At 43.1% G+C, this 27,876-nt stretch overlaps 1 protein-coding gene across 1 annotated transcript in view; it reads right to left on the bottom strand.

Moving 5' to 3' along the window:
* TDRD9 (tudor domain containing 9) overlaps positions 1-25,801 on the bottom strand; it is a 96,298-nt gene extending 70,497 nt beyond the window's left edge. The window contains exons 1-7 of the mRNA XM_060003271.1: positions 25,716-25,801; positions 18,467-18,564; positions 16,987-17,208; positions 16,169-16,291; positions 12,161-12,241; positions 8,429-8,593; positions 3,845-3,948 (exon numbers count right to left, since the gene is read on the bottom strand). Coding sequence (XP_059859254.1) covers positions 3,845-3,948; positions 8,429-8,593; positions 12,161-12,241; positions 16,169-16,291; positions 16,987-17,208; positions 18,467-18,564; positions 25,716-25,749 — 827 coding nt within the window. The 5' untranslated portion in view covers positions 25,750-25,801. The remainder of the gene's footprint in view (positions 1-3,844; positions 3,949-8,428; positions 8,594-12,160; positions 12,242-16,168; positions 16,292-16,986; positions 17,209-18,466; positions 18,565-25,715) is intronic.
* Positions 25,802-27,876: the final 2,075 nt, after the last annotated feature.

The following is a 27,876-nucleotide window of genomic DNA, read 5'->3' on the forward strand; positions in this document are numbered from 1 at the left end:
CCTACACTGTTAATGGGAATGTAAGTTGATGCAGCCACTATGGAGAAGAGTATGGAGGTTCCTTCAATAACTAAAAATAGAATTACCATATGATAGAGCAATCCCACTCCTGGGCATATATCCAGACAAAACTATAACTCAAAAAGATACATGCACCCCTATGTTCACAGCAGACTACTCAAATAGCCAAGACATGGAAACAACCTAAATGTCCACTGACAGATGAACAGATAAAGAAGATGTGGTACATATATATACAATGAAATATTACTCCAGTGGAATATAACCTATAATTGAGAAGAATCTGAAAAAGAATATATATATATATACACGAATCCCTTTGCTGTACACCTGGAACTAACACAACATTGTAAATCAACTATACTTCAATAAAATAAATAAATAATACATTTCCAGCTACAGCCACTGAAAAGACTTAGAAGCAATGACAGACACCCCAGTAGCAATGAGCACACTTAGAATCCAAATCCTGTTTTCTAAAAACATTCCTCACTACAAGAATCAGTTCCTTGGAGAAATGATTCTTGGTCTAGTGCAGGGAAAGAACAAGATGAATGGCTTGGAACACCTTGTGCCAGAAAGCAAATAGATGCCCCAAAACTAAGGAAGTCACGTCAAATAATACAGGAGCCAACTTACCAAAGGCTCCCACTGGCCAAATTTTGGACAACTGACTGTTAAAAAAATAAAACTGATTAACTTTGACACTTTAAATAAATAAAATCCATGAGTCTCAAGAGAATGAGAAGACAAACCACAGACCAAGAGGAAGCATTTGCAAAACACGTATATGATAAAAAGACCTGTTATCCTAAATATATATATAATGCTTTTAGAACTCAGCAATAAGAATATGAACAATCCAAGTAAAAAATGGGCAAAAGCCCTGAAAAGACACATCACCAAATAAGACACACAGATGCCAAATAAACCTATGAAAAGATGCTCCACAACATATGTCATCAGGGAAATGCAAATTAAAACAAGATACCACTGCATACCTATTAGAACTGTCAGAACACTGACAGCACCAAAGGCTGGCGAGGATGTGGAGCAACAGGAACTCTTGTTCATTGCTGGTGGGAATGCAAAACGGTGCAGCCACTTCGGAGCACAATTTCGCAGTTTCTTACAAAACTAAACATACTCTTACCATATGACCTAACAAATGCACTCGTTGGTATTTACTCAAATGAAATGAAAACTTACATCCACACAAAAACCTGCACTTGGACGTTTATAGTGGCTTTATTCACAATTGCCAAAACTTGAAAGCAACCAAGATGTCCTTCAGTAGGTGAACAGGTAAACAGACTGTGGTGCATCCAGATGATGAAATATGATTCAGCACTAAAAAGCCCTGAAAGGACATGGAGGAACTTTAACTGCTTATTTCTAAGTGAAAGAAGCCAATCTGAAAGCTGCAATATGTACGATTCCAACTCTATGACATTCTGGAGAAGGCAAAACCATGGAGACAGTAAAAGGTCAGTGATTGCCAGAGGTTATGGGGGAGGAAGGGATGAACAGCTCAAGCACAGAGGATTTCTAGGAATCTTTAGGGTTAAGAGTGAACCCTAAACTATAGTCTCTGAGTGATAATGATGTGTCAATTGTAACAAATGTGCTACTCTGGTAGGAGACTTGATAGGAGGGGAGGCTGTGCATCTGTAGGAGAGGGGGTACACAGGAACTATTTGTACTTTCTGTTCAATTTTGCCTTGAACCTAAAACTGCTCTAAAAAATAAAATCTATTTAAAATGAAAAAAAAAAATCCATGAGTCCACTGTGACATGAAAAGAGAAAGAGAGAAGGAGAAAAGAGGCAGGGTAATAAAAGGAAAATTCCTCTTTATAGAACAATCTCAGAGAACAATTAGAACAAGTGATAAAATCAGAACCTCACTAATGTACCAATGACTCAGGAGAGAGCATCAGTGGATACTACTGGATGAAAGGTTGCTGGGCAACACCCAAGCCACCACCATTCAGACTCCCTGAGTCCACTGAGCCTCAAGCAAGATCAATGAAAAGACTGCCACACCTATTCACAGCAGTCAAACCACAGGACAAAGACAAGGAAGGAGGCTGAAAGTTAACCAGGCAAAGGCAGATTTACCGACAAGGAACAGCTGAACCAAAAGGTAACCTCTCACCATAATAAGAGAAGCCAGAATATTATGGGAAAATATCATAAAATATTGAAAGACAATAAAAAATGGGTATGTTTAATATATGTAAATTATACCTCAATAAAGTTACTTAAGAAATTAGAAAAAGTAAAAAAAGGAAAGTCTAAGATGAAACTGATGAATAAAATGATATATATCTGAGTAAAGCTAAACACACTGATCATATTAAAAAAAACGAAAAAATTGTGGGAGCTTAAAAACAGAGCTGCATGTAACTTGGATTTTCCAACTCATGTGTCAAGCACTACTCAAGGCCCCAGACACATGGAGATCCTGGCACATCCCTGACCCCGGCACTGGAGAAACGGGGGAGTCAGAATCCGAACACACAAAAGTGAAATGTCTGGCAGGAAATCTATTCTGAAGGCGCAGAATACAGGCACCTCACTGCAAGGTACTGTTCACCAGGAATGTAAGACAATGAATACCTTGAAGAGGAACTAAAGACAGTGGATACCTTGACACTTTCTGTATGTTTACGTTACACAACTAACAACTAAAAGAAGAGAAATACCATGTCTGTGTGTGTCTAGGGCCTATAAGAGAACAGCTTTCCCAGCAACCAAGTGCTGGTTACTATGAGGAGGTGGAATCTATATTCTGTTTGTTGTCCCAATATATAAATGGTATTTATGAGCTGTAGCAAAATGAGCACAGTAAAAGGTCTTAATATGGTATAATATTTTGAAAATTAAGACTCTAACTACCACTTGGAACCTAAAATTGTCCTTAAGGGAAAATAAATATGTTCTAGGTTTCAAAGAGCCAGCTAAATGAAAAAACGTCTGGATTACAATGGGAGACTGCTTAGAATCGGGAATATATCTTTACAGTAAATGGAAACAAAGGCAAAGAAAGGCTTTCAACAGGTTCTCCTAATGTGGTCCTTTGAGTTTTACCTTAGGACTTGACTGACAGGACTGTCAGTGGCTTGACTGACATGACTTCCTTTTTTTTTTTAAAGATTTTTATTAGCTTTTGGTTTTATCTTTCTACTTTTTAATTAATTAATTAATTTTTGCCTGTGTTGGGTCTTCATTGCTGCGCATGGGCTTTCTCTAGTTGCGGTGAGCAGGGGCTACTCTTAGTTGCGGTGCACGGGCTTCTCATTGCGGTGGCTTCTCTTGCTGCAGAGCATGGGCTCTAGGCACCCGGGCTTCAGTAGTTGTGGCACATGGGCTCAGTAGTTGTGGCTTGCAGGCTTTAGAGCGCAGGCTCAGCAGTTGTGGCACACGGGCTTAGTTGCTCCGCGCCATGTGAGATCTTCCTGGACCAGGGCTCGAACCCATGTCCCCTGCATTGGCAGGCGGATTCCCAACCACCGCGCCACCAGGGAAGCCCTGACATGACTTCTGAGTGTCTGGAAAAACTATTCTATCTTCAGGCTGCAGTTTCTAGCTTTAAACACAGTCAGTCCTAAACTGTTCTTAGCATGATTTTAACTACTTTAAAATAGAAGTTTCCAGTAAAAAAATTTGCAAGATACTGACATTATTTTAAAATATACACAGTGACTACTGAAACAGTATCTACAGTTACTATTATAAAAACAGTAAAAAGCTTCAGAACGAATAAAGATTTCTTAATTCTCAGATACATTCAAGTACACTGCCACGTGGAGCACCTCTTACCCACTCTCCTTCATGTCCAAGTCATCAAACATCTGAATGAGGGAGACAGCGACTTCATAGATGTCCTTGGTTATCACTGGCTCCTCCAAGAGGTGAGGAGAAAGCTAGAAAGAGGAAGAGGAAAAGCCAAAACAGGATCACCAAGGAAACTCGTGTTGGATGGGTGACCCGCGAGTTTACCACCGTAACAAATACCCCGAACCAACATGGCATCGTTTGCAGCCAGTATCTGGTGAATGCTAAGCGTCAAGCCCTTCTCAAGGCCCCGACACTCACGGCACGCACGTCGCGGGAGCAACGGAGGAGTCAGGGTCCACACGTAAAGAAGTGAGACCTCTGGTGGGAAATCTATTCCAAAAACAAAGGAAAAGTTGCTCCCAATGCCGGTGGAGCCAGGAAGAGCTTCTGGTCAGAGGCAGTGCTCATGCCCTCGACCTCAGAGCGCCTGAGGGCTGCAACAGCATCATGTGGAAAGTAGCCCTAAAAATCACAAGTACTGGGAGAAGGCAACAGCCCGTCTGTATCTGCCAATTTACAGTAATAATATAACCATGTCATATTATAGCTACCAAGCTTTTTGAGGGGGTCCCTAGACTGCTTTTAATTGTGTATTAAAACAAAGCCACATGGAGGCCAGTTCCTTTAAACTTGCCCTTCAGGTGCTTCTCTGGAACACTGGGCTTCAACCACATCCACAGACTCCCTGGTGGGGTTAGAATTACCAGTCTGAGCTGAGAGTGTTCATAGGACCAAGGCCATCACTGCATATCTCTCCAGAATATCCAGCATTAGGTTATGTCATTGTTGCCATAAAATCTATTTTATAGCCATACTGAGTTTTTTCACCAAGAATATTTTTGTTTATTTTGTTTATTTAATAATTTTACTTATCAAGTACTGTATGAAAGACACAACATTTGATTTTGTGAAAAACAGATCAGAAGACTTCAGGAGAAACTCCTTTTCCAATTTTTACTTAGAGTAAATTAAGTCAGCTAGTATTCAAATAATCCATGTTTCATTAAAATTACAATTCTACTAATATAAATATGACAAATTGACTCTTATTTAATCAATAATTTTGAATAAGCATTCTTGACGTTCAACCTTTAAATAATTTGCTACTTTACCCAAACAGTAACCAGTATTTACCATAACACAACCAGACAAAAAAGAAATAGAAGAAAAGGTATACTTTTCACAAACTCCAACAGTAGATTCAAATCCATCTAGAATTGTTTTCCTACAAACAGGTTGTGGGAAAAGCATGACATCAGTTCACAAGTGATTTCACTGAGTTCTAGAATCCAAGCCTAGAGAATATTTTTTGAACACACTGCTAAGATACCAAACATAGCCCTGCTTTCTCCAAGCCAGCCTTGACACAGGTGACAAAGGACATACACTAGTCACAGCCCACCCATCGACCTGTTGAACCCATCCCCTTCTGTTTGCGGAGAGGAAACCAGGAGGAGGCACGACAGACAAGCCTCCGCATTCCCGGAGAGCGCGGTGTGGGCAGGCAGTGGAGTGAAGTGCACTGCAGAGGGCATGCTCAGTCAGGAGCGGGACTGTGGAGGGAAGCGCTGCTATTCACAGAGGCGGGGCCAGGGTGGCTCCAGTCAGCCCACCCACCGGTGCCCAGTGTTCAGCGACCATGATGTTTCTGTTCCAAGCTGAGGCCCTGGAGCCCTGCCTGTCTGCCTCCATCCCAGTCGGCCTCACCCAGGCCAACCAGCCTGTCCGGGAAGCAACCCGTCCCACACCATCCTCCCAATTCCCCTTCAAATGGATTACAGCAAAACCAAGCAGAATTATAGAACAGTGATGCTCTAGGGTGGTGGAGTGTGCTCCGAAAAGAACCCACGGGGAGGCCTGGGGAGTGGGCCATGCTCTGCTGCTGGACCAGGCTGCAGATCACGGGGGCCCACAATTTATCCCAGTTCGCAATTACATTTTATGTCCTTTCCTACGGGCAGGTTTTGTGAGGGTTTTTTGGCAATTAAAAAAAAAGTTGAAAATGAAGCATGAAAAGGGCTCTTCAAAGGACACTGAAAGTAACAGCCAGAGTTGGTAACAGAAAGACCAGGAGGGCATCATGGGACCCAGGGGAATGGTGAGTTTCAAGAAAATCAAAGTGGCCAACAGGGTCAAATATTAGAGAGAGCTCGGGGGGTGCAGGGCCGAGTGCTCTGGCCCTCACGAGGTGGTTACCTGTGACACTGGGGGGTGCAGGCTTGGCGGAGAGGCGGCAGTGAGTGGGGGGAGGGGGGCAACTAAGCCCATGCACCACAACTACTGAACCTGCGCTCTAGAGCCCGCGAGCCACAACTACTGAGCCCGTGTGCCACAACTACCGAAGCCCACACGCCTAGAGCCCGTGCTCCGGAACAAGAGGAGCCACTGCAGTGAGAAGTCCATGCACTGCAACGGAGAGTAGCCCCGCTCGCCGCAGCTAAAGCCCACGTGCAGCAACTAAGACCCAATGCAGCCAAAAATAAATAAACTAATTAATTTTTTTAAAAAAATTAAAAGCTGGGAGAAAAAAAAAGAAGTGCTACATTCTAATGGCCATCACTGGCCTCCCTCTGACATGATTAGATTTGACAAAATACATCTTCTAATGAGGTGAACCCTAGTCAGCCAACTCATTGTAGTAGAGACTGTTTACTTTAACATTACAGATTTTTTTTTTTTTTTGGCCGAGCTGCGCGGCATGCGGGATCTTAGTTCCCCAACCAGGGATCAAACCCATGTCCCCTACATTGGGAGCCCAGAGTCTTAACCACTGGACCGCCAGGGAAGTCCCTACAGATGTTTTTAATAAAAGTCAAACTCTTATATAGAGCAATTTGGCAGCGTGCATCAAAATTCTAAATGCACACACCCTCTGACCCACTTCCAGGAAGGCACAACCTACACAGGGGTCCTCGAAAGAGGTGTTTTACTCCCATCCCAGGGATGCCCAGAAACATTTTTGGTTGTCACAGGGGGGTGGGGATGGGAAGGAGCCCTACTTGCATCTGGTGGGTCAAGGCCAGCAGAGCTATTTAATATCAAGCATCCTAATGCACAGGACAGCCCCCGCCATACAGAATTACCTGGCCCAAAATATCAACTGTGCTGAGGCTAAGAAACCCTGGCCTACAAGATATACCTTCACATGCACAAAGATGTTCTCTTTAGCACTGTTTTTAATAAGAAAAGATAAGAAACACTGGAGATTAGTTAAATAAAGAATAATCTTTACTACATGCACCCCAACGTTCATAGCAGCACTATTCACAATAGCCAAGGCACAGAAGCAACCTAAATGTCCATCGACAGATGAACGGGTAAAGAAGATGTGGTACATATACACAATGGCATACTACTCAGCCATAGAAAAGAATGAAATAATGCCATTTGCAGCAACATGGATGGACCTGGAGATTATCATACTAAGTGAAGTAAGTCAGACAGAGAAAGACAAATACCATATGATATCTCTTACACGTGGAATCTAAAATATGATACAAATGAACTTACTTGCAAAAAGACTCAGCGACATAGAAAACAAACTTCTGGTTATGAAAGGGGAAAAGGGGTGGGGGAGAGATAAATTAGGAGTTTGGGATTAGCAGATACCAGCTACTACATATAAAATACATAAACAGTTAAGGTCCTACTGTATAGCACAGGGAACTATATTCAAGACCCTGTAATAAACCATAATGGAAAAGAATATGAAAAAGAATATATATACACACTATATATATATATAACCAAATCACTTTGTACACCAGAAACTAACACAACATTGTAAATCAACCATACTTCAATTTTAAAAAAAGAATGATATTTATATTCACATAAAAGAATGTTATGTAGCTCTAAAAAGGGAATGAAGAAACTATATGACATGTAATAAATGTGAAAAGGTAAGTGAAAAAAAAACAAGATGCACATAGAATGCTATCATTCTGTAAAAAAGAGAAACAATACATCCATATTTGCTTGTAAATATGGAAAGATCCAGAGAAATTAATGACAATAGTTTAGTGGGGGAACTGGGCAGACAATGGACAGGAGTAGGAAGGAGATATTTTATACCTGCATATACTCTTCGATCTTCAAATCCTATAAATGTATTACCCACGTGAAAACAACTGTAAATCAACTGCAACTTTTCATAAGAATACGTTATCACACACTGTTCCCACAATGCAATCCTTCTTCAGTTTAGAGCAATACAACTTACATTAGAAAATTTAATTTAACAGAAATAAAATTACCTCCTACCCTCAGCTGAATCTGCAATTTTGTAGCTGACCAAAAGCTGACATTTTTTTCTTCAACATCAATAAAGTACAAAAGCAGTTTGAATAAATTTCACCGGGACACACAGAGTGCTTATCATGCTCACATTTATGACAACAAACCCCGGAGCTTCCTTCCTCTTATTCTTCTCCAGCCCCATCCCACACCATCTCTCTGCTCCAATTTTAAGCTCCAAAAGAGCCTTGCAATTGTAGCTAATAAATGCAGGTGTGATCAAATACAAAAGTACATTCACTGTAAAAGAAACAATGCGTTCCAACATACCCTGCTATGATGAACGTGCTCCAAATCATTAAGATAATACTCCTCAACTGCATAGGGCTTTCCTTCCACTTCAAAAATATAAGCAGGGTTCACCTTGTTCTGAACAGGAACAGCAAAGTAATCTGCAAACTCTTTACAGTTGATGGTGGCTGACATCAGGACTACCTACAGAGTAAGAAAAACCATTAAAACAGACAAAATGATGATGATAATAATAACTGAAATGAAATACTTTTACAATTCTAGGCTTGTCTTCTGTTTTAATAATTTTCAAAACTTTAACTGAATACTTCAATTTGATCTCCAGTGTAATTCAAATTATTACAATTTAAAGAATGCTCAGAGATGCCAACTTTTAAATTTCTCTTCAATTGCTTTATCAAGTGAGAAACTACATTTCTCCAATTATGCTAAATTACAACCATTAACCTAAAAGGACACTTTGCATCAGAAAGCTAACTTAAGGGCTTCCCTGATGGTGCAGTGGTTAAGAATCCGCCTGCCAATGCAGGGGACACAGGTTCGAGCCCTGGTCCAGGAAGATCCCACATGCCGTGGAGCAACTAAACCTGTGCGCCACAACTACTGAGCCTGCGCTCTAGAGCCCGTGAGCCACAGCTACTGAGCCCACGTGCCACAACTACTGAAGCCTGCGCACGTAGAGCCCGTGCTCCACAGCAAGAGAAGCCACTGCAATGAGAAGCCCATGCACCGCAACAAAGAGTAGCCCCCGCTCGCCACAACTAGAGAAAGCCCGCGTGCAGCAACGAAGACCCAACGCAGCCGAAAATAAAATAAATAAAATAATTTATTAAAAAAAAAAAAAGCTACAGCTAAAAAAAAAAAAAAGAAAGCTAACTTAAGACAGAATAAGCTATTAGATGTTATGCTCCAGAAAAATGAGGGCGTAAAAAGCACCAAAGAGAGGGCTTCCCTGGTGACGCAGTGATTAAGAATCTGCTTGCCAATGTAGGAGACACGGGTTCGAGCCCTGGTCCGGGAAGATCCCACATGCCACAGAGCAACGAATCCCATGTGCCACAACAAAGCCTGCGCTCTGGAGCCTGCAAGCCACAACTACTGAACCCATGAGCCACAACTACTGAGCCCACATGCCACAACTACTGAAGCCCACATGCCTAGAGCCTGTGCTCCGCAACAAGAGAAGCCACTGCAATGAGAAGACGGCACACCGCAACAAAGAGTAACCCCCGCTTGCTGCAACTAGAAAAAGCCCATGCGCAGCAACAAAGACCCAACGCAGACAAAAATAAATAAATAAAATAAATAAATTTATTAAAAATATAAAAAAGCTCTTTTAAAAAAAAGGCACGAAAGAGGAAGAAAAGGGGCCCATAAAACCTTGACTCTAAGCCGAGAAACTGGAGAAGCCCCAGGACGGCCGCTGTGCAGCAGCCCAGGGGAACCAGTCCAGACCAAGTGGGACAGCAGAGGCCCAGGGACTCACCACAGGTTTCAGTTTTGCCAAAAAGCAAATATGGGAGGACATCCTTAAGAAACTCAGCCATGAATACCAGAGGCAGCATCCACAGCCCATCAGCTGTGCCCTGGAGAAGGTGGCAGCATTACAAAGGGTCTGTGCCATCCACCAGTCTCCAAAATGCTAAGCAGGAGGTAAACACAGCTATCTGCTGACCACTGACTACCTACTATGTTTCTGAAGTGTAAATCTTAGCAGAAAAGTAAAAACTTTACACAGGTATTATTAATACACTTACTGGGTAAACAAAATGTCTGCATTTTCCCAGCTAATGTTAGATACAAGAGGTCAAAGTCCTGCTGACCAGAACTCACTGAGACAAGATGCTTGTGGTTAGAAGGCAGGCTCTGAGAAACCACTTGGGGTGTAAGAGTGGCCCCCAAGGGGCACACCCATTGCAGCAGATGTTCTCTAAACCACCTACCAAGGAACAGTGAGGCTAACGAACTGCAAGGCTTTTGTTCTACTGAGGCAGCAGGCGACGAGAAGGTCAAATCTGGACTGCTCAAAGCTACGAGGTTCCGTGCTGCCACCAACTTCCCTGTCGTGCGCCCTCCCCCAAGCAGCTCTCAGCCTCTCCTCCAGACAGACCATTCAACAGCCTGCCCAAGACACCTGCTTGTCCAGGGTGGCCTGGGCTGAGTCTGGTCAGCCAGCGGTGACAGCAGGGTCAGCAGGCTGGGGGATGGCACAAAGCCAGGGACCTCTGAAGGTTTGGGTGGGGAGCGGAGGGGGGGACTGGAAGGCCCATCTGCCCCTGCTCCTGCATCTAAGTCTCTGACAGCCACTCTCTTTCTAAAAAGTAAGAAAAAAGGAATTTTGGGGCTTCCCTCGTGGCGCAGTGGTTAAGAATCCGCCTGCCAATGCAGGGGACACGGGTTCGAGCCCTGGTCCGGGAAGATCCCACATGCCGTGAAGCAACTAAACCCATGCACCACAACTACTGAGCCTGTGCTCTAGAGCCTGCAAGTCACAACTACTGAGCCCGTGAGCCACAACTACTGAAGCCCATGCACCTAGAGCCCGTGCTCCACAACAAGAAAAGCCACTGCAATGAGAAGCCCGCGCACCACAACGAAGAATAACCCCTGCTCACCACAACTAGAGAAAGCCCACGTGCAGCAACAAAGACCCAACGCAGGCAAAAATAAATAAATTTATTTAAAAAAAAAAGAAAGGTCCAGATTCTGGGGACTTCCTTGGCAGTCCAGTGGTTAAGACTCCACATTTCCTATGCAGGGGGCATGGGTTCAATCCCTGGTCAGGAAACTGAGATCCCACATGCCCCAAGGCACAGCCAAAAAACAAAAAAAAAGAAAGGTCCAGACTTGTTGAACAAACTTCAATGTCATCTTTAAGATTCAGAAAAAGGAATGAAATAGCCAAATTCTCTCATTCATTTTATAGTCATCTCAAGCAATAAGACAACTTATTGCAAATTTCAGGTTCCATTCAGTCAGCACCCACCAGGTGAGACTGTGAGCCTCCTCAGGGTGATGTCCCCACCTTGGGGCAGGGTGGGAACATCTCCCTGAACGGACAGAGAGACGAAACACTTGAAGACAAAATATGTTACGATTTAGAGGGCATCTGCTTTCCAGTAACAGCAAATCCTTCCACAGTTCCTTTATATAATGAATGACATGCACCCAATCACTGCTGCTTCTGAAAGACTCCTACTTAGCATGGCTGGGTTGACCTATGTCTAAACTGCATAATAATTATAAACCTTTTGCTATTTTGGCCTAGTTCACTTCTTTGTCCTTTTTGCTCAAACAGAATGTAAGCAATGTTTACCATTTTTGCCACGGACTTCCAGTTAGCTCCTAACTCAAGTCTCCTATAATAACAGTGCATATAACTATTCTCAAACTTCAATGTGACTCAGTGCTACTTTTAAAACAGAGATTACAGATATAGTCACATACCTTCAGATTATGGTACCTATTCAACCAAAAGCAGTGCTCTAATACCCAGCATTTCATTAGCGTCAACTATCATCAGATCATTTTCTGCAGCCTGGAGAATATTTCACAATTTAATGCAACATAATAACCAAAGAGTACTCCATAGTCTGATCATACGACAGCTCCCTTTAGCCAGCTTCCTAGCAAGATCTGGAGGACTACACAAGACAATGAACAACTAGTTTCTATTAAAATAAAGAGAAACAAAACTAAACAATAAATCTTAACCCTAAATGTTTCAGTTACTCATGAAATCAACTTTACCTTCACAAAACGTGAATTTGTTCTTAGAAGTTTGCGGACGACCAACAACAGGAAATCCATTTCTTCAGTTCGCTCGTGTACCTGCAAAATAGAAAGGGGGCACCCCCAACGTGGGAAGGCACATGTCACCGCTGAGTGACTGGAGGGCAAGGGTTCAACGGTGCGCCTAGGGGCCTGGGGACTAAGTCTCTGCGCTAAACGCCGTTCCTCAGGAAACTATCACTCCTGGTTAAGAGGAAGCAAAGAACGGTGGCCCACAAACCAGAGAGCACACGAGGGGCGTGTGCATCACTGTCGCCCCCAGCGCCCGGGCTTCTCTGTAGGGCCCTACTGGCATCTGGACAGAGGAGTGTTTACCGCTCTCGGCCCTGCCCACTGCGACAACACAAAGCATCCCACCACCGAGAAGCAGCAGACCAGCCTCCCTCTGCCACTCCCGGCCCACAGCACCCCTCTGCATGGGCATATTTACGCTACTACTTCAGCAAGGGAGTGCAGGGCGGTGGCTATGCCCCGGCAGCAGTGCCCCCTGCCTGGCAGGCTGGAGCTCACAGGGTGGGCTCCGGAAGAGCTGGCTCAGTCAGAACAAGTAGCGCAGGGCTGGGTGAAGAGCTGAGGGCAATCGGAAGCCCCGCAGTAGCACCCGGGGAAATGGGGCTGCGGGGGTCCCCCGGGGGCCTGCTGCTCAGGCAGCGCCCTCCAGGCCGGGTCCCCGAGGGCCTGTCCCGAACCAGCCAACACCCAGGGCTAAGTCACGTGTGGCCGTTTCTCTACACTTAGTCGGGCTCCCCAAGGCACAAGGGGACAGCAGATTCTACTCTGGGACATTCCTCTGCCCAAGTGGAGAGATTAGCTGAGTCTGAAAGAGGGCGCTCCCTTCTCCTCCAGGCGAAAGGCTCCATTGTTTGTTCTCTAGCCGGCTCCTTCCCGGCCGCACTTCCCACTGAAGCAGGTATGGACAAAAGTAGTACAGAGAAAAGAAAAAAACAGCAGCTGAAAAGTATTTAACCTTCTGGCCTAACGGCTGGAAACCCTAACAGACACCTTATTAATCTAACTCTCATTTCATTCTATCACCAAACCCCAGAGCACTTCCTCAATGCAAACATCCTGCCTCGCGTACTTAACGAAGAAAAATAAAGGCTGTGCTCAGGCAAGAGCCCCAAAGTGACCTCTCCTTAGCGCTGAGACTCCCCTGGCCTCCACACCACCACTACAGCCTCCAGAGCTCTGACTTCACACAACCCGGCTTCTCCCAGTTGCTGGAGGCCGGGCTGCCTCCCCCTCCGGCCCTGAGGACCCCACTCACCCCTATATCCCAGGATGCCCACAGTCCTCTCCCTGCCCCAGGCCCTTCTCCGTTGCCCATAATTACACATATCTCAGTAGATATGTGTCTCCCCAGCAGAGTGGCTAAGAGCAGAAACTACAACTCCGGCATCTTTATAACCTCAGCACCTAATGAGGCAGGTACTCAAAAAATGTTTACTAAACGAATGATTCACCTGAAGCTAGTTTATTCTTTTTCAAGAGCTAAGAACTTAAGGACATGATCATTCCATTTTCAACTGCCTGGCCACCTTCAACTTCGTAGATTTCTTTTGGAATTCAAATCATCCTGCACAATAGGAACAATATTCTTTGTAAAACTGAAACTTCAGGTCTATCCAACCCATTAATTCTTTAAGCAAATAGTTATTAGAACACCTACGAGGCGCTGGGGACACGGTGGTAGAGTAGGAAGCTGCTCGTGTAACCAAGTGACGAGGCAGTCCCTGTAGGACAAGCTCCTGCACAGCGTAGCTGACCTGTGTTCAGCTACCATCACACAGCTTCAGGAAAGAATGCACCCAGTAACGCAGTGTGCACGGGCATGTCCACGCCACTCACGCGTGTGTGTGCAAAGATACCTCCTAACACAGTCAGAAAGTTGCTGGATCTACAGAAATGAATGGAGGCATGAGAAGTAGAGCTCTGGAGTGAACTACCCCGCAACACCATGCTATCTGGAGGCCTCAGTAAAAGGCTCAACAACAAACGGTAGCTACTGTGGACTGTGTAATACCACCTTTGGGCATACTGCCTAAGTTTGAATTTCATCACTACCTAAAGACACTCAAAACTGCCAAAAGTCATAAAGAAAAATTATGACCCATACTGCACATCACACTGTATTGCAAAGAATAACAACATATTTTCCACCTTTTACTCTCCCAAACAACAGTAATTTAAAACCAAGTAAAGGTACACAAGCTAGTAAATGCACCCATTCAGCTTTACCTGCAGTATCGATGGAAGAAATTTTCACATATTAAGGTATGGGGAAGTCATTCTGGCTTATACATGACATGCTTGGACTTTATGCTAATTAGAACAGCCTTGTTTTGTGGCCTGTCACACAGGCATCGTGCATCTGCTTTAACCATTAACGACGAGAATGCACTTAAACATAAAAATGGAGTAACTATGGTTCAGGCATCCAAAATGGAGCCGGGTGGCCCTTGTGGATGTGGTTTCAGACACGCTCCTCCATCACTTGGAAGCTGAACTTTCTGAACTGCATCAGACTCAAGGACACCTCCAGCCATTCTCAAAACAGTATCCACCGGCAGCTGCCGACTGCAACCTTATTATGGTCTCAAGGTCTCCGCTTACAACTATGCAACCATTCCAGACCCCAAAGGATCCCTGCTTAACTAGCACCCTTATTTCTCTCCAGCTCCAATCCTAATTCTCAACAAACAACTTGTATTTTTCAGTTTTTGCCTTTATAAGCCCCCCATTTTGTAGTCCAGGAGAACACAATTCAAGTGCTTCTTTAATCTGTGTGTCCCAGGTTATATTCCTCAGTTTGGCTCAAATAACACTCTTTTCTATTCCGATTATAGATTGTTTACTGATTATTTCCATTGGCAGTATGTTTTGGTATTATACTGATCACACAACATATCAAGAGAATGGAGAGACCTTTCCCTAAAGGGCTGCTCAGGGGGTTTCATTCCAGCCTCCATCAGGTACTCCAGCCCCACCTCACAGTCTCCCACAAATCCTATTTATTTGCTGATGTTTCTAACGCCACAAGAAATAAGTAAAGCTTCTCAAGGCATAATTACTGATGAGGTTTAAAACTCAAGAGTTTGGGGTAGAGGCATTTCCAAAGCTCCTGGGAAAACTGTTTGAACACAGCATCTCCCCACCTCAAAAAACTCTATAAACAAAATTGGGAATTCCCTGGTGGTCCAGCGGTTAGGACTCGGCGTTCTCACTGCAGAGGGCGCAGGTTCAATCCCTGGTCAGGGAACTAAGATCCCACAAGCCGCGTGGCGCGGCCTAAACAGAACAGAATAGAATCAAATCAAAATCGATTAAATATTCCATCCTTACTGAGGAAAGTCGAGAAAGCTAAGACTGGCACAAAGACAGTGTTCACAATACTTTATTAGAGATTTTTTTAGAAAAATGAATAGATCAATATCATCTATTTACTTTATTCATTTTCTTAAAAGATATTATTATCCTTGTTTTACTAGATGGAAAGTATCTGTAAGGCACTAAAAATACCTACAGACAATTAAAGTTCTTAATTGTCTGATGTGGCTAACACTCTAAACCAGGGTCAGCAGCCTTTCCCTGTAGAAGGCCAGAGGGCAAATACTTCCAGCTTCACGGAACATACGGTCCTGTTCCAACTATTCATCTCTTCTGTAGAACACCAGCAATCATAAACAAAGAGCAAAACTGTGTGCCAATAAAACTTTACTTACAAAAACAGGGGCCAACTCTGGCCTGAGGGCTGTAGTCTGCCAACCCCTGCTCTAAACAAGGATTCACAGTCCTCAACCTCCCCACCTGCATTTTGGAAGTAAGAGCAAAGGATAAAAACAGAAAATCAACATTCTAAGTAGAATAAGCAGATACAGACCCAAATTACTTTTTGACACTTTACAAGTAACTTGCACTGTGTTCTCTTATCAAATAGGAATATGAACATAAGAGCAGAGCACTTACTTCATCGATGAAGACATGTGTGAATTCCATCAAACTCTTGGCACTAACTATTTTCTGAAGCAGCACTCCGGTTGTCATATAAATTAACTTGGTGTCTTCTGTCGCTATTTTCTCCAACCCTACCTAAAATTGGGGAAGGAAAAAAGAAAGGAGAAATTTTTCAGTTTAAATGGTTCACATTTAATTACCAAAAAATGCTATGCTCATTTCATAATGAAGGTAAGAAAGGGAAAAAAAAGTACTGTATATCACAAAAAATATAGGGTCTAAATTAAAACTGAAATTCTCAAGTTGATTTTTCTTCTTCTTCTTCTTCTTTGGTGATGGGTGGAGAGATTGGCCTATCTAGTCGTACTTCCCGTATCATTTTTATGTTAAAATGATTGTGTATGAAGACATCTTCAACATAAAGATATAATTGAAAGATAAAATTATATAAAAGCCATTCTCAAGTCTGAGCATTCTCACTTCTTTTCTATTCAACTGAGAAAGAAACTAAAGTTATCAATATTTTCAAGAACTTCAGAGATTCACTGTTTTTAAAATTATGCCATAATTCTGCTCTATAAGCAACCGATTTCATTTTCTTTTCCAGCAGAAAATAATCACACCTTATCATCAACTTATATAAAATTAAAAATTAACAAAGAGGGACTTCCCTGGCGGTCCAGTGGTTAAGACTCTGCGCTTGCAACACAGGGGGCATGGGTTCAATCCCTGGTCAAGGAACTAAGATCCCACATGCCATGTGGCATGGCCAAAAAGTAAATTAAAAAAAAAAATTAACAGAGAGAGATGGCTCCCTCTCTCAGTCTCACCTGATAGCCCACCAAACCACCCAAAGTCCAGGCGCGCTCTTTACTGATCCACCTGGCGATGCTGCTGGCCCCGATCTTCCGTGGCTGGGTGACCACAATGTTGCAGTAGGTAGAGCGTTGGATGTAATGATCCAAGATATACTGCGGGAGCTGAGTACTTTTACCACTACCGGTGGCACCGTGTATAATTACCACAGAATTGCTTTCTATCAAAGAAATGACCTAGAATTAAAACAAAAAACAAACCTTCAAAATTGCCACAAATTTAACAATGATGTAATAAAGTATTACCTATGAACCAAAAGCTTTATCTCAAGAAGACTTTCAGAATTTATTTTCTTTTCATCCTTAAAAGTTAAATTATTACCTAACCACCTAAACATCACAAACGAGAGAAAGAAGGTTACTAATGGCTGCTGAATTTGAAACCAATTTGAACACTGTGAACAATAACTAATGGCCACAGAAATTCAGGCCAAGTTCACTGATCCCTATGTCTCAATTTCTTCGTCTGTAAATATGAAAACACCAAAATGAATTTCTATAGTCTAAATTTCTATTATTTTAAAATTTTGTAATGAACTTCCGTGTAATTCTACTGAGAAACATGAAAACACAGCTGTTATTACACTCAAGTGGCTTTAAATTCTCATTTGAAACTCTTCAGACACACTTTAAAACAATGAACTTCTAGTGCGCCACGTACAGACTGCATGGAGCGGCCCGAGAACGCCAGCCCGATCTCTCCCCACCGCTCCCCGCCTCCACCCTAGATACGTGTAAGCTCTTATCACTCTAGCAATTGCCATGGTCAGGGAATACAAATTAATTTGAATACTGGCCTCTTAAAAATTAATAAAGTATATCTACTCTACAAAAGCTGCATGATTCGATCTAAAGCAAAATAAAAATTAAATTTAGAACATTTACAATTTATTCCTATCTATAACCACTTCTTCCGCTAGTATAGTTAAGGTTTCAATACGCTTACTTTTACCCATGTTTAATAACATGTAACTAATTAAAAGTGTAATCATCCTGCTGCTATATTGCCCAACATTGTTCTTAAAATTACATATCAATGACTGATCAATCACCAGGCAAACAAACGAGGCAGAGTGTAAAGGAAACCCAGTGGAATGCTAGAGAAGACTGCGCTGAGGGCATTATTTGCTTTCTAAAAAGTCTGGGCAGCCGGTATTGCGAGAAGCAGCTCTCCTGGGGCCCAGCAGGTGTTTACTCACACTTATTTCAGAGCAGGGACGGCTAGGTGAATAATTAAATATGAGGAGATGAGCTCAGGGGAAGGCTGAACAAGTGAAGCACCGCCAAAAGGAAGGCCATCCACACGCTTATTACACAAAACCACCTCCCCAGGGTGCCTGCCCAGCACCTTGTCACTTTCAGACCAGAAACCAAGTGCTGGGTCGCTGGCATTTAGTCAAACAACAAAATTACATTATGACAAAAATAATTTTACCTCTTCCTTACATCGATTTATAGGCAAATCAGGATATTTATAAGTTGTCTCTGGGATGCACATCACACTGCTTGATTTAGCTAAAGGTGGCCTTGGACCTGGATTCAGACAAAACAAATACAATGCTATTTCTTATATGAAAAAAGACAAGGTAAACAACCTAGTGTTTTATCTATATACACAGCAAGCTGTACACACACACAAATACATATTCTACAGGCTAACACTGTGAGCAGGGTAATTAGGAAATTTCCTTAGCACCCACTGCGAATAATTTATACAAGCTGAGCACCATCTTACCCTCCATCACAGCAATCACTGTTGTAGGCTCAGCACTACCTTCTAAGATAAAAGATGTGCAGAGCACAGTACTCATCACTTGAAAATGGCACAAAAATGTTTAGCTTAAAGAACAAACTTTTATTTGAAATTTCACACCAATTTGTTAAGTGTTCATTCCTTGCTACTAAATCCATAGTAGACAACCAAACAGCATAAGGGCACCTTAGGGACAAGCACCCTGGGAGGGACAACACTACTCTGACAAAGACACACCCTGGGGCGCTTCCCTGGTGACCAGTCCGCCTGCCAATGCAGGGGACACGGGTTCGATCCCTGGTCCGGGAAGATCCTACATGCCGTGGAGCAACTAAGCCCGTGTGTCACAACTACTGAGCCTGCGCTCTAGAGCCCGTGAGACACGACTACTGAGCCCACGTGCCACAACTACTGAAGCCCGCGTGCCTACAGCCCGTGCTCCACAATGAGAAAAGCCACCGCAATGAGAAGCCCGTGCACTGCAATGAAGAGTAGCCCCTGCTCGCTGCAACTAAAGAAGGCCTGTTAAGCAGCAAATAAGACCCAACACAGCCAAAAATAAATAAATTAAATAAAATAAATTTATTATTTAAAAAAAAAGAAAGAAAGACACACCCTGGGGAGCTCTGCCCAGCTCCGCTATTGAACGTCCTCCTGTAAATACACGCACTATACTCCGGGGATGCCACAAATTCTTGGTAAATCATCAAGATTCACAGGATACAGACTTCTATTGGGAAATAAGTTTTACTTCCAAAGTAAATAAACTTTGAAAGCTTCCCTGTCCCCCCCAAACTCAGCACTGGGCTGGCTCCCTCCCCAGGTCTCCCCTCAACGCCCCCCTCCCTGTTCCTCCCAGCCCTTCGCTTCTCTGGCCCAACCTCTCCCTCTGCTCTGCCGTCACCCTTCCCACTTGACACACGTGTCCATGCTTTGTTTTTGCTCCCCTACATTTTCTCCTACACATACTCTTAGTTTCAAAATCGGTCTAACTATATAATGAAAATATGGCTATTTTCCTATAGTTGAATCAAGATGTGCAGTACTTGTTCTGAATTTTAAGAACAGAGGAGCCAGTTCTGTTCTCTCTCAAAGCAAAAACAGCTTCTGTGTGGAAACAGAGTTCCTTCTAGGGCATCGCGGCACTGACTTCGGAGGAAAGTTCTCTGAGTCCTGCCCTCAACAGCTTTCTAACTTCTAGTCACCTCACTACTGACCGCCAAACTCCACAAAGTGTGCACTTCTGTCCACTCTCACATCTCACTCTCCTTCCGTTGCTCCGCTTAGCTTTTAAGAAACACAATCACTGACGCTGTCCTGTGTTCCCACTGGTATACTTGCGCTCAATCTCACCCCTTCCAGAAGCACTCTCAGCTAAAAAGCCCTTTAATTTAACCACACTACCTTCAAAACATGTAGCAAAACTCAATGTGTAAACAGTTCCTAACTTACAAATGGTTCCAAGATTTTATTAAATTATGTAGAATTCTAAATGATGGCTGGGTACCCAGGCCAGTCTACAAATGCAAGAACTGAGATGATATATGCATAAATAGGGAAAAAATAGAGACCTTCCCATTCTTGGTGTTGGTAGGCTTATCAATCAATAATAGGCCTTTTTAACACAAAGGGAAGGGATGAGACTCCATGCGGCCCAACGAACGAGGAGAGACAGAGGGAGGAGCTCCTGAGCTGCTACATGGCTGGGAGATGCAGTGACAGGGAGTGGGACACAGGGTGAGAGGGACAAGGCCTGCACGGGGAAGAGAGGTGACACAGACTCTTTCGAAAGACAGAAAGGTAGCAGCTGTATTTTTTGCTCAGAACCTGCAGCCGTGGCTCACGGTGCTGCTGAACGAGCCATCACTTTGACAACACTCATGTGACTTACATTCCTTGATTACATGCATTTTGAAGGTTGCTGCTTAAAGACAGAAATGCTACAAGAAAAAAATTGCAGAAGTCCTAACTGTATTGTCTAAACCACAGCCCTCTCTCTATTTAACAAGAAACACAGGCTGACATTTTTAGGTCACTGGCTGCAGCCGACCTGAGTGCAAATCAAGTCCAGCCTCCACATCCACCGCCAGAGGGAAGACCACAAGCAAAAGACATGTTCACGGCTGTGCAGCTCTTTCACCTGTGCAGCAGCAACCAAATCAAAGGAGGGGGCCAGGAAAATATTACAGGTAAGTTCTCAGAGAAGACAGGTAACAACGCAAATCAACAAACCACATACAGCAAAGTGTAATCCAAAAGTGATATCAGAAATACCTCAACCTCAAATTTTATTTTCCTGTTATCTCTTTATCTGAGGTTATTAACATTAAAATATCTCACATGAACTGGAAAAAACTGGAAACCATGAAAATTGCTAGTTTCTCAAATACAAAAAATCTAACCAAAAAAATTCAGCAGTCAGGGTTCCAAACAGTATATAATGGATTTTAACTGGAGAACATAACGTTTCTTATCATAAAATCTAGACACTGTACACTACAGAAAATAAGTTTAATTACTACATTGCTGATTTAAGTATAAAATTAAATCTTCAAAATAATTACATATCACTTTTTCCAAGTATGGGTTGGTATTCCAAACACAAAATTAAACTTAATTTGAATATTTCCCTTTTCAGTTATTAAAAACTCCAGACAGGCCATTCTCTTAAACTCAAAAGAAAAGCTATCAAAGGGATGGAAACCACCACCAAAAATATCACCAAATTAAAAGGGAGGTAGCACTGTGGCCTTTAATCACAACTAAGGACACCATGCCAGGACAAATTCAAAACTGCTATATGAAAACAACAGAAACCCCGCAGGAGTCCACAGCCTGGAACCAAGGTCAAGCTGTTCAGAAATGCTATTAAATCTCAATTTTTAAAAAATGATTTACTTTAAACTATATACAATGATTCTAATGTAATTCACAGAAATTCACTGAATGTGCATTCTTGGATTTCTACTCAGAAATGATTTTTTAAAACAGTTATATAGATGAAATAACACCTGTATCACGCCAAAAGCAAAGGTATTTTTTTAATTATTATTATTTTTTAATTTATTATTTATTTATTTATTTTGGCTGTGTTGGGTCTTTGTTGCAGTACATGGGCTTCTCACTGTGGTGGCTTCTCTTGTTGCAGAGCACGGGCTCTAGACACACGGGCTTCAGTAGTTGTGGCATGCAGGCTCAGTAGTTGTGACTTCCGGGCTCCAGAGCGCAGGCTCAGTAGTTGCGGCTCACGGGCTTAGTTGCTACATGGCATGTGGGATCTTCCCAGACCAGGGCTCGAATCCATGTCCCCTGCTGGCAGGTTGATTCTTAACCACTGCACCACCAGGGAAGTCCCAGCAAAGGTATTTTGAATCAAAGTATTTTAAACTGGATATAACAAAATTTTCACGTTGAAACCTTGGGGCTGGACTGGAATTAGAGGTACCAGTGCATTCTCACAGTTTTAATGTAAACAGACAGAATAGGGATAGAAATAGCTGTGTACACACACACACACACACACACACACACACACACACACGAGAACCTCATCTCCTTCCCATAGGCACTGCCGCACTTCAAAGCGTGGAGCAGCACCTCCTGCTTCCTGCGGCCCCTCTCCTCCCTCACATCCCCATCCATGCATCACCTGGTCCTGTCCGGCCATCCCACGACCAGCTCCCCACTCCATGCCATCACCCCAGTCATCAGTCACCATCCAGTCTCACCTGGACTTCTCCTCATGTCCATGCTGGTCCCCACCAGTCCAGTCTCTCCAATATGACCAGAGTGGTCTTCTCAAAACACTGATCTCATCCCTTGACGTTCCCCCACCCACACACACTCATGCCAAGGTAAACCTAGAACTTTCAACAGCTTCCCCTTGCTCTGAGTATTAAGACTAAAATTCTTGGGCTTCCCTGGTGGCGCAGTGGTTGAGAGTCCGCCTGCCAATGCGGGAGACACGGGTTCGTGCCCCGGTCCGGGAAGATCCCACATGCCGTGGAGCGGCTGGGCCCGTGAGCCATGGCCGCTGAGCCGCGTCCGGAGCCTGTGCTGCGCAGCGGGAGAGGCCACAGCAGTGAGAGGCCCGCGTACCGCAAAAACAAAAAAACAAACAAACAAAAAAGCCTAAAATTCTTAGTCATGGCCCCAGGCCCTATCGCCAGTTGTGCCTCTATCTCACCAGCCTCATCCAACACAACCTCACTCGTCTTCTACTGCTCCTGTGACATGTGATCCCAACCTTAGTAGCTTAAAACGACACACATTTACAGTATTCTCTTGCAGCTCTGAACGTCAGAGGTCCAAAAGCAGTCTGGGCTAAGGTCCAGAGGCCTGCACAGCTGGTTCCTTCTGGAGGCTCTGTGGGGAAGAACCCATTCCCCACCTCTTCAGCTTCAAGAAGCCGCCTGCACTCCCTAGCTCACCGCCCCCTCCTTGTATCACTCTGGCTTCTGTCCTTACATCTACGACTGACTCTGCTTACAGCCCTGCGATTACACCAGACCCACCCCCAGTCCCTCCACCTCAAGCTCCTCAACTTAATCTGTAAAGTTCCTTTTACCATGTGATGTAGCACAGTCACCACATGTTCTGAAGAAGAGGGTGAGGATCTCTGTGGAGGGCTATTATTCAGTCTCCAACTGACCCTGCCCACCCACACCCCAGGCTTTCTCCTATTACAGGCCCTCTGTATACATTTTCCCCTCCCCCGAGCCCCAAACTGTCTAGGTAACTTCTATAACTTATTAATTCTTCAGCTCCAAGCTCAATTGTTACTTTCCTGATACCCCAGCTAAAGGCAGAAACCCTTGTCCTACGTCCCCAGAGAGTTTATCTTTCAGAGGATTTACCTCCAAAAGCATTTATTTGTGTAACTACACAAGTAAATGATAATCTCTGTAAGAGGAGGGACCAGGTCTTTTTAACTTATATTCTCATTGCTTCACACCGTCCCTGGCACACACCTTGATAAACATTGGTCGTTGAGTCAATCCTCCAAGTGCAGTCAAAGCTATATGACAGCCTAGTGAAAAGCTCCAAATATATTGAGATGCCATGGACAGAGAAAGCAAATAGCAGTTTCAAATATGAATCCAAATCAAAAGTTGTAAGAGCAGACACTTGCACTTGCAGGCACTCATTTGTCATCTAGCCATCTCCACACAGCGGCAATCCCTATGGCAGGCTCCAGGACCCACAGTGGTGTGCTCGGGGTTTGTATATGTGAGTGCAACAAGAAGGATCACATCATCAAGAGTCTTCTGAAAACTAACACACTTCCCCAAAAGGAAATATTAAATGACAGATGTCTTTCCACAATAACACACAGCTATTTCAGGCTTCTATCAAAGTCCACACACTCCCCTACACAGATAAAAATCACCAGGCCTCTGTTCACTGACATTTAAGAGACTTCTAAGGCTTCCCATAAATAAGCAACAGTGCAATAAATGTTCTTACATGTACTACGCTGTACTTTTCTTAGAATAAGTAAATATTGAATCAAAGGACACACTATCTCTTTGAACTATCACTTCTGGTAATAATGTACTGGGTTGTTCACACAAATATTCCTCCTGAGGACAACTAAAGATGCTAGACAAAATATACAAACATCATGTTTAAAAAACCGAAAGCTTGGCAAGAGAGAGAGGAAACACCAGGCCAAAGTCTATAATAAGGCAAGGACACAGAGAGGAAGACAAAGAACTCAAAGCTGCTTCTGCCTTAGGAGAAAGATGAACAATGAGAAATTAGTCTGCATATAGTAGAGTGACCAAAAAAATGAAAAATACAAAACTGCATGAGAGAGTGGAGCATAGATAATGGCTCAGAATTTTCCAGAATTGATGAAAGATACCAATATTTTATATTGTCAAGAAACCCAAATAAAGACCAAGAAGAATAAGGATTAGTATACTTTTATGTATGGACTATATTTCATAATTTTCAAAAAGGCTGGAAAATATTACTCTAACCCCAACTTCTGTCCCTAAGTCCGAGCATAAGTACACAGAGTAGAAAGAAAGGAGGCAGGACTTCCTGACTGAATTGGTAGGAAGCTTGTGACGGATAACCTTTTATAAAGCAAAAAAATCAAAAACTTACTTCTGTCATATGAATACGGTCTAATGCTAATAAGACAATCAGCTCACTAAAAGAAAGTGCATACTCACAGAAAGTAACTAGCTTAACCTGAAGTCTGAACAGTTGTATCCTTGTATCTCCTCCTTGGGAGGAGGAGAGGTTAAGAAGGACCTTTACCTTTTATTGTATACATTTATGTACTATTTAAAATTTTGTTTTAATATGATTATTATTTTAAAAACTATAATAATTTTAATAACAATAAAATAATTTTATAATAATATAATATATTATTGTATTGTTATTATTAAAATTATAATAACAATTTTAAGTAATTCTAATTAATAGTAAGGTCAGGGACCGTTATTAGTCTTCCAAAGGACAGACTATTTAGACACTGTACTTAAGAGAGGAAAACATGAGCAGCTCACAACATATCATCACACACTCACAATTTATAATCTGTCATATACTCCTCCCCCCAAAATCCTGAATTAACAAGCAATACGGATTCTTTATTGATCAAAATACACTTCTTAAACACTTTTAAGAAGTTAATGTTTTAGGGTTTCCCTGGTGGTGCAGTGGTTGAGAGTCTGCCTGCTGATGCAGGGGACGCGGGTTCGTGCCCCGGTCCGGGAAGATCCCACATGCCCCGGAGCGGCTGGGCCCGTGAGCCATGGCCGCTGAGCCTGCGCGTCCGGAGCCTGTGCTCCGCAACGGGAGAGGCCACAGCAGTGAGAGGCCCGCGTACCGCAAAAAAAAAAAAGAAGTTAATGTTTTAACATGTGAACAACTCACATACCATATTTTATGATATTTAAAGAGACTCGTTTACCTGGCCCACTGGTTGAATGATCACTGCCATACATATCAAACTCTTGTGCTTCAAGTTTTCTGTATTTGTTAATATACTCCGTCTCTGAGCTCTTCTGGCTCAGTGGCCTGCAAAGAATATCAGAAGTTAGTACACTGTTCACAGAAAGCCAAGGAATTCCCACATGCTAGGAGAATGCTTGAATAGTTACTTTTACATTAAGTCCTATAAAAAAACTGCAAATCGTCAATAAACAAATGAAAATACACTCAAATTCACAGTCAGTCACCAAATAGATGCAAATTAAAACAATGAGAAACCTTTTCCACCCTTTGAATTGGCAAGAAGTACAACTATGCTTAGGTTACGAGGAGAGGGAGGCAGATGGGTACAAGTGGTTACTCTGCAGAGCACTGTGACCTGTCCTATTAACCTCAGAACACATCTCCTGCCAGCTGACACTTCTTTCCTCAGTATCTTCCCCAAGGGCAGTATTCACAGCACCTGTAGACAAGGAAGCACATGCAAAGACATGTATGGGAGCTATAGGGGTTCAGAATAAGCCTCCCCAAAATGTGTCACTTTTGCATGAGGATTATTTTGAACTAAAGGCAGTCAAGACGCTACAGGTTCAGGAGAGCACAGAAGCAAAACATCCTCTGACATAAATCGTAGCAATGCGTTTTCTTAGGTCAGTCTCCCAAGGCAGTAGAAATAAAAGCAAAAATAAACAAAGGGACCTAATCAAACTTACAACCTTTTGCACAGCAAAGGAAACCATAAAAAAAAAAAGACAACCTACAGAATGGGAGAAAATATTTGCAAATGATGCGACAGACAAGGGCTTAATTTCCAAACTATACAAATGGGTCACACAGCTCAGTATCAAAAAAAAACAACCCAATCAAAAAATGGGCAGAAGACCTGAGTAGACATTTCTCCACAGAAGACATCCAGGTGGCCAAGAGGCACATGAAAAGATGCTCAACATTGCTAATTATTAGAGAAATGCAAATCAAAAGTGCAATGAGGTATCACCTCACACTAGTCAGAATGGCCATCATCGAAAAATCTACAAATAATAAAATGCTGGAGAGGGTGTGGAGAAGAGAACCTTCCTACACTGTTGGTGGAAACATAAAGTGGCTGTTTTCCAAAACGCAGCCACTATGGAGAACAGTATGGAGGTTCTTTAAAAAACTAAAAATAGAGCTACCATATGGTCCAGCAGGAAAGGGGACTCCAAATACTCAAAACGGGGGCAGTGCACACCTTACATTTTTCTTTTCTCCATTCTCTCACAAGCCAGGTGCGGCCGGAGCATCAAACTCTGAGGGAGGGAAACTCCCTCTATAAGAGGGTGGGGCCAACTCTCACTGCCTTTTTTCTTTCTCTGCCCTCCCACTGCTTGGCCTGGGAGACAGACATCACTGCAGGAAGTGCCTGGCAGAGCAGGGCAACAAAGCCCCTGTCTTCTGGCCAGAGGACCAGAAAAGGGAGGCCCTGGGCTGGGAAAGCACCAGGGAGATTGCAGACACCTGAGAACCTTTAGGAACTGCTGGGTGCACCCCTGGGCTGGCAGGCGTGCCCTGACCCCAAACAGCCCATCACAGACTTTGAGAACTGAGCTACAGGACGGCCACTAGATGGCACAGTGCAAGACAGATCCAGACAGCCCTGCAAAGGCTCTGAAAACCAGAGGGACCACTGCCCAAAGGAAGCTGGCTGGAACTTGCAGCCTGAACACAGCTGGTCAGCTGCAATCCCCACAGGATTTAAGCAAGACCCAGAGTCCCATAATATAACATAATATTCAAAATACCCAGGATACGCCACACGGTTACTGGGCGTACTAGGAATCAGGAAAATCTCCTGGGTGGAACAATGACTACTTACTTTGAATAATGATTATCCAATTTGGGGACCCCTACATCTCAAACCAATCTCAAATCAATTTCAAACCAACTCAACACCCAGGAGTACTTATTTTTTTAAGCCTAAAAAGCTGACCTTCTTCTGTATGTTATAACTTTGAAGTAAAGAAGGGCTTAAACAAGAACACAAAAAAGGAAAAGTCAAAAAAGGAAAATAACAAACTAAACTAAACTATAATGTAAAACTTATGAACAACGTCTATAAAGGTTACAGAGCAAGAACAGTGGTCTCTCTCGAGTGAACATTT

This window comes from Delphinus delphis, chromosome 2 (genome assembly GCF_949987515.2).
Source record: "Delphinus delphis chromosome 2, mDelDel1.2, whole genome shotgun sequence".
NCBI lineage: Eukaryota > Metazoa > Chordata > Mammalia > Artiodactyla > Delphinidae > Delphinus > Delphinus delphis.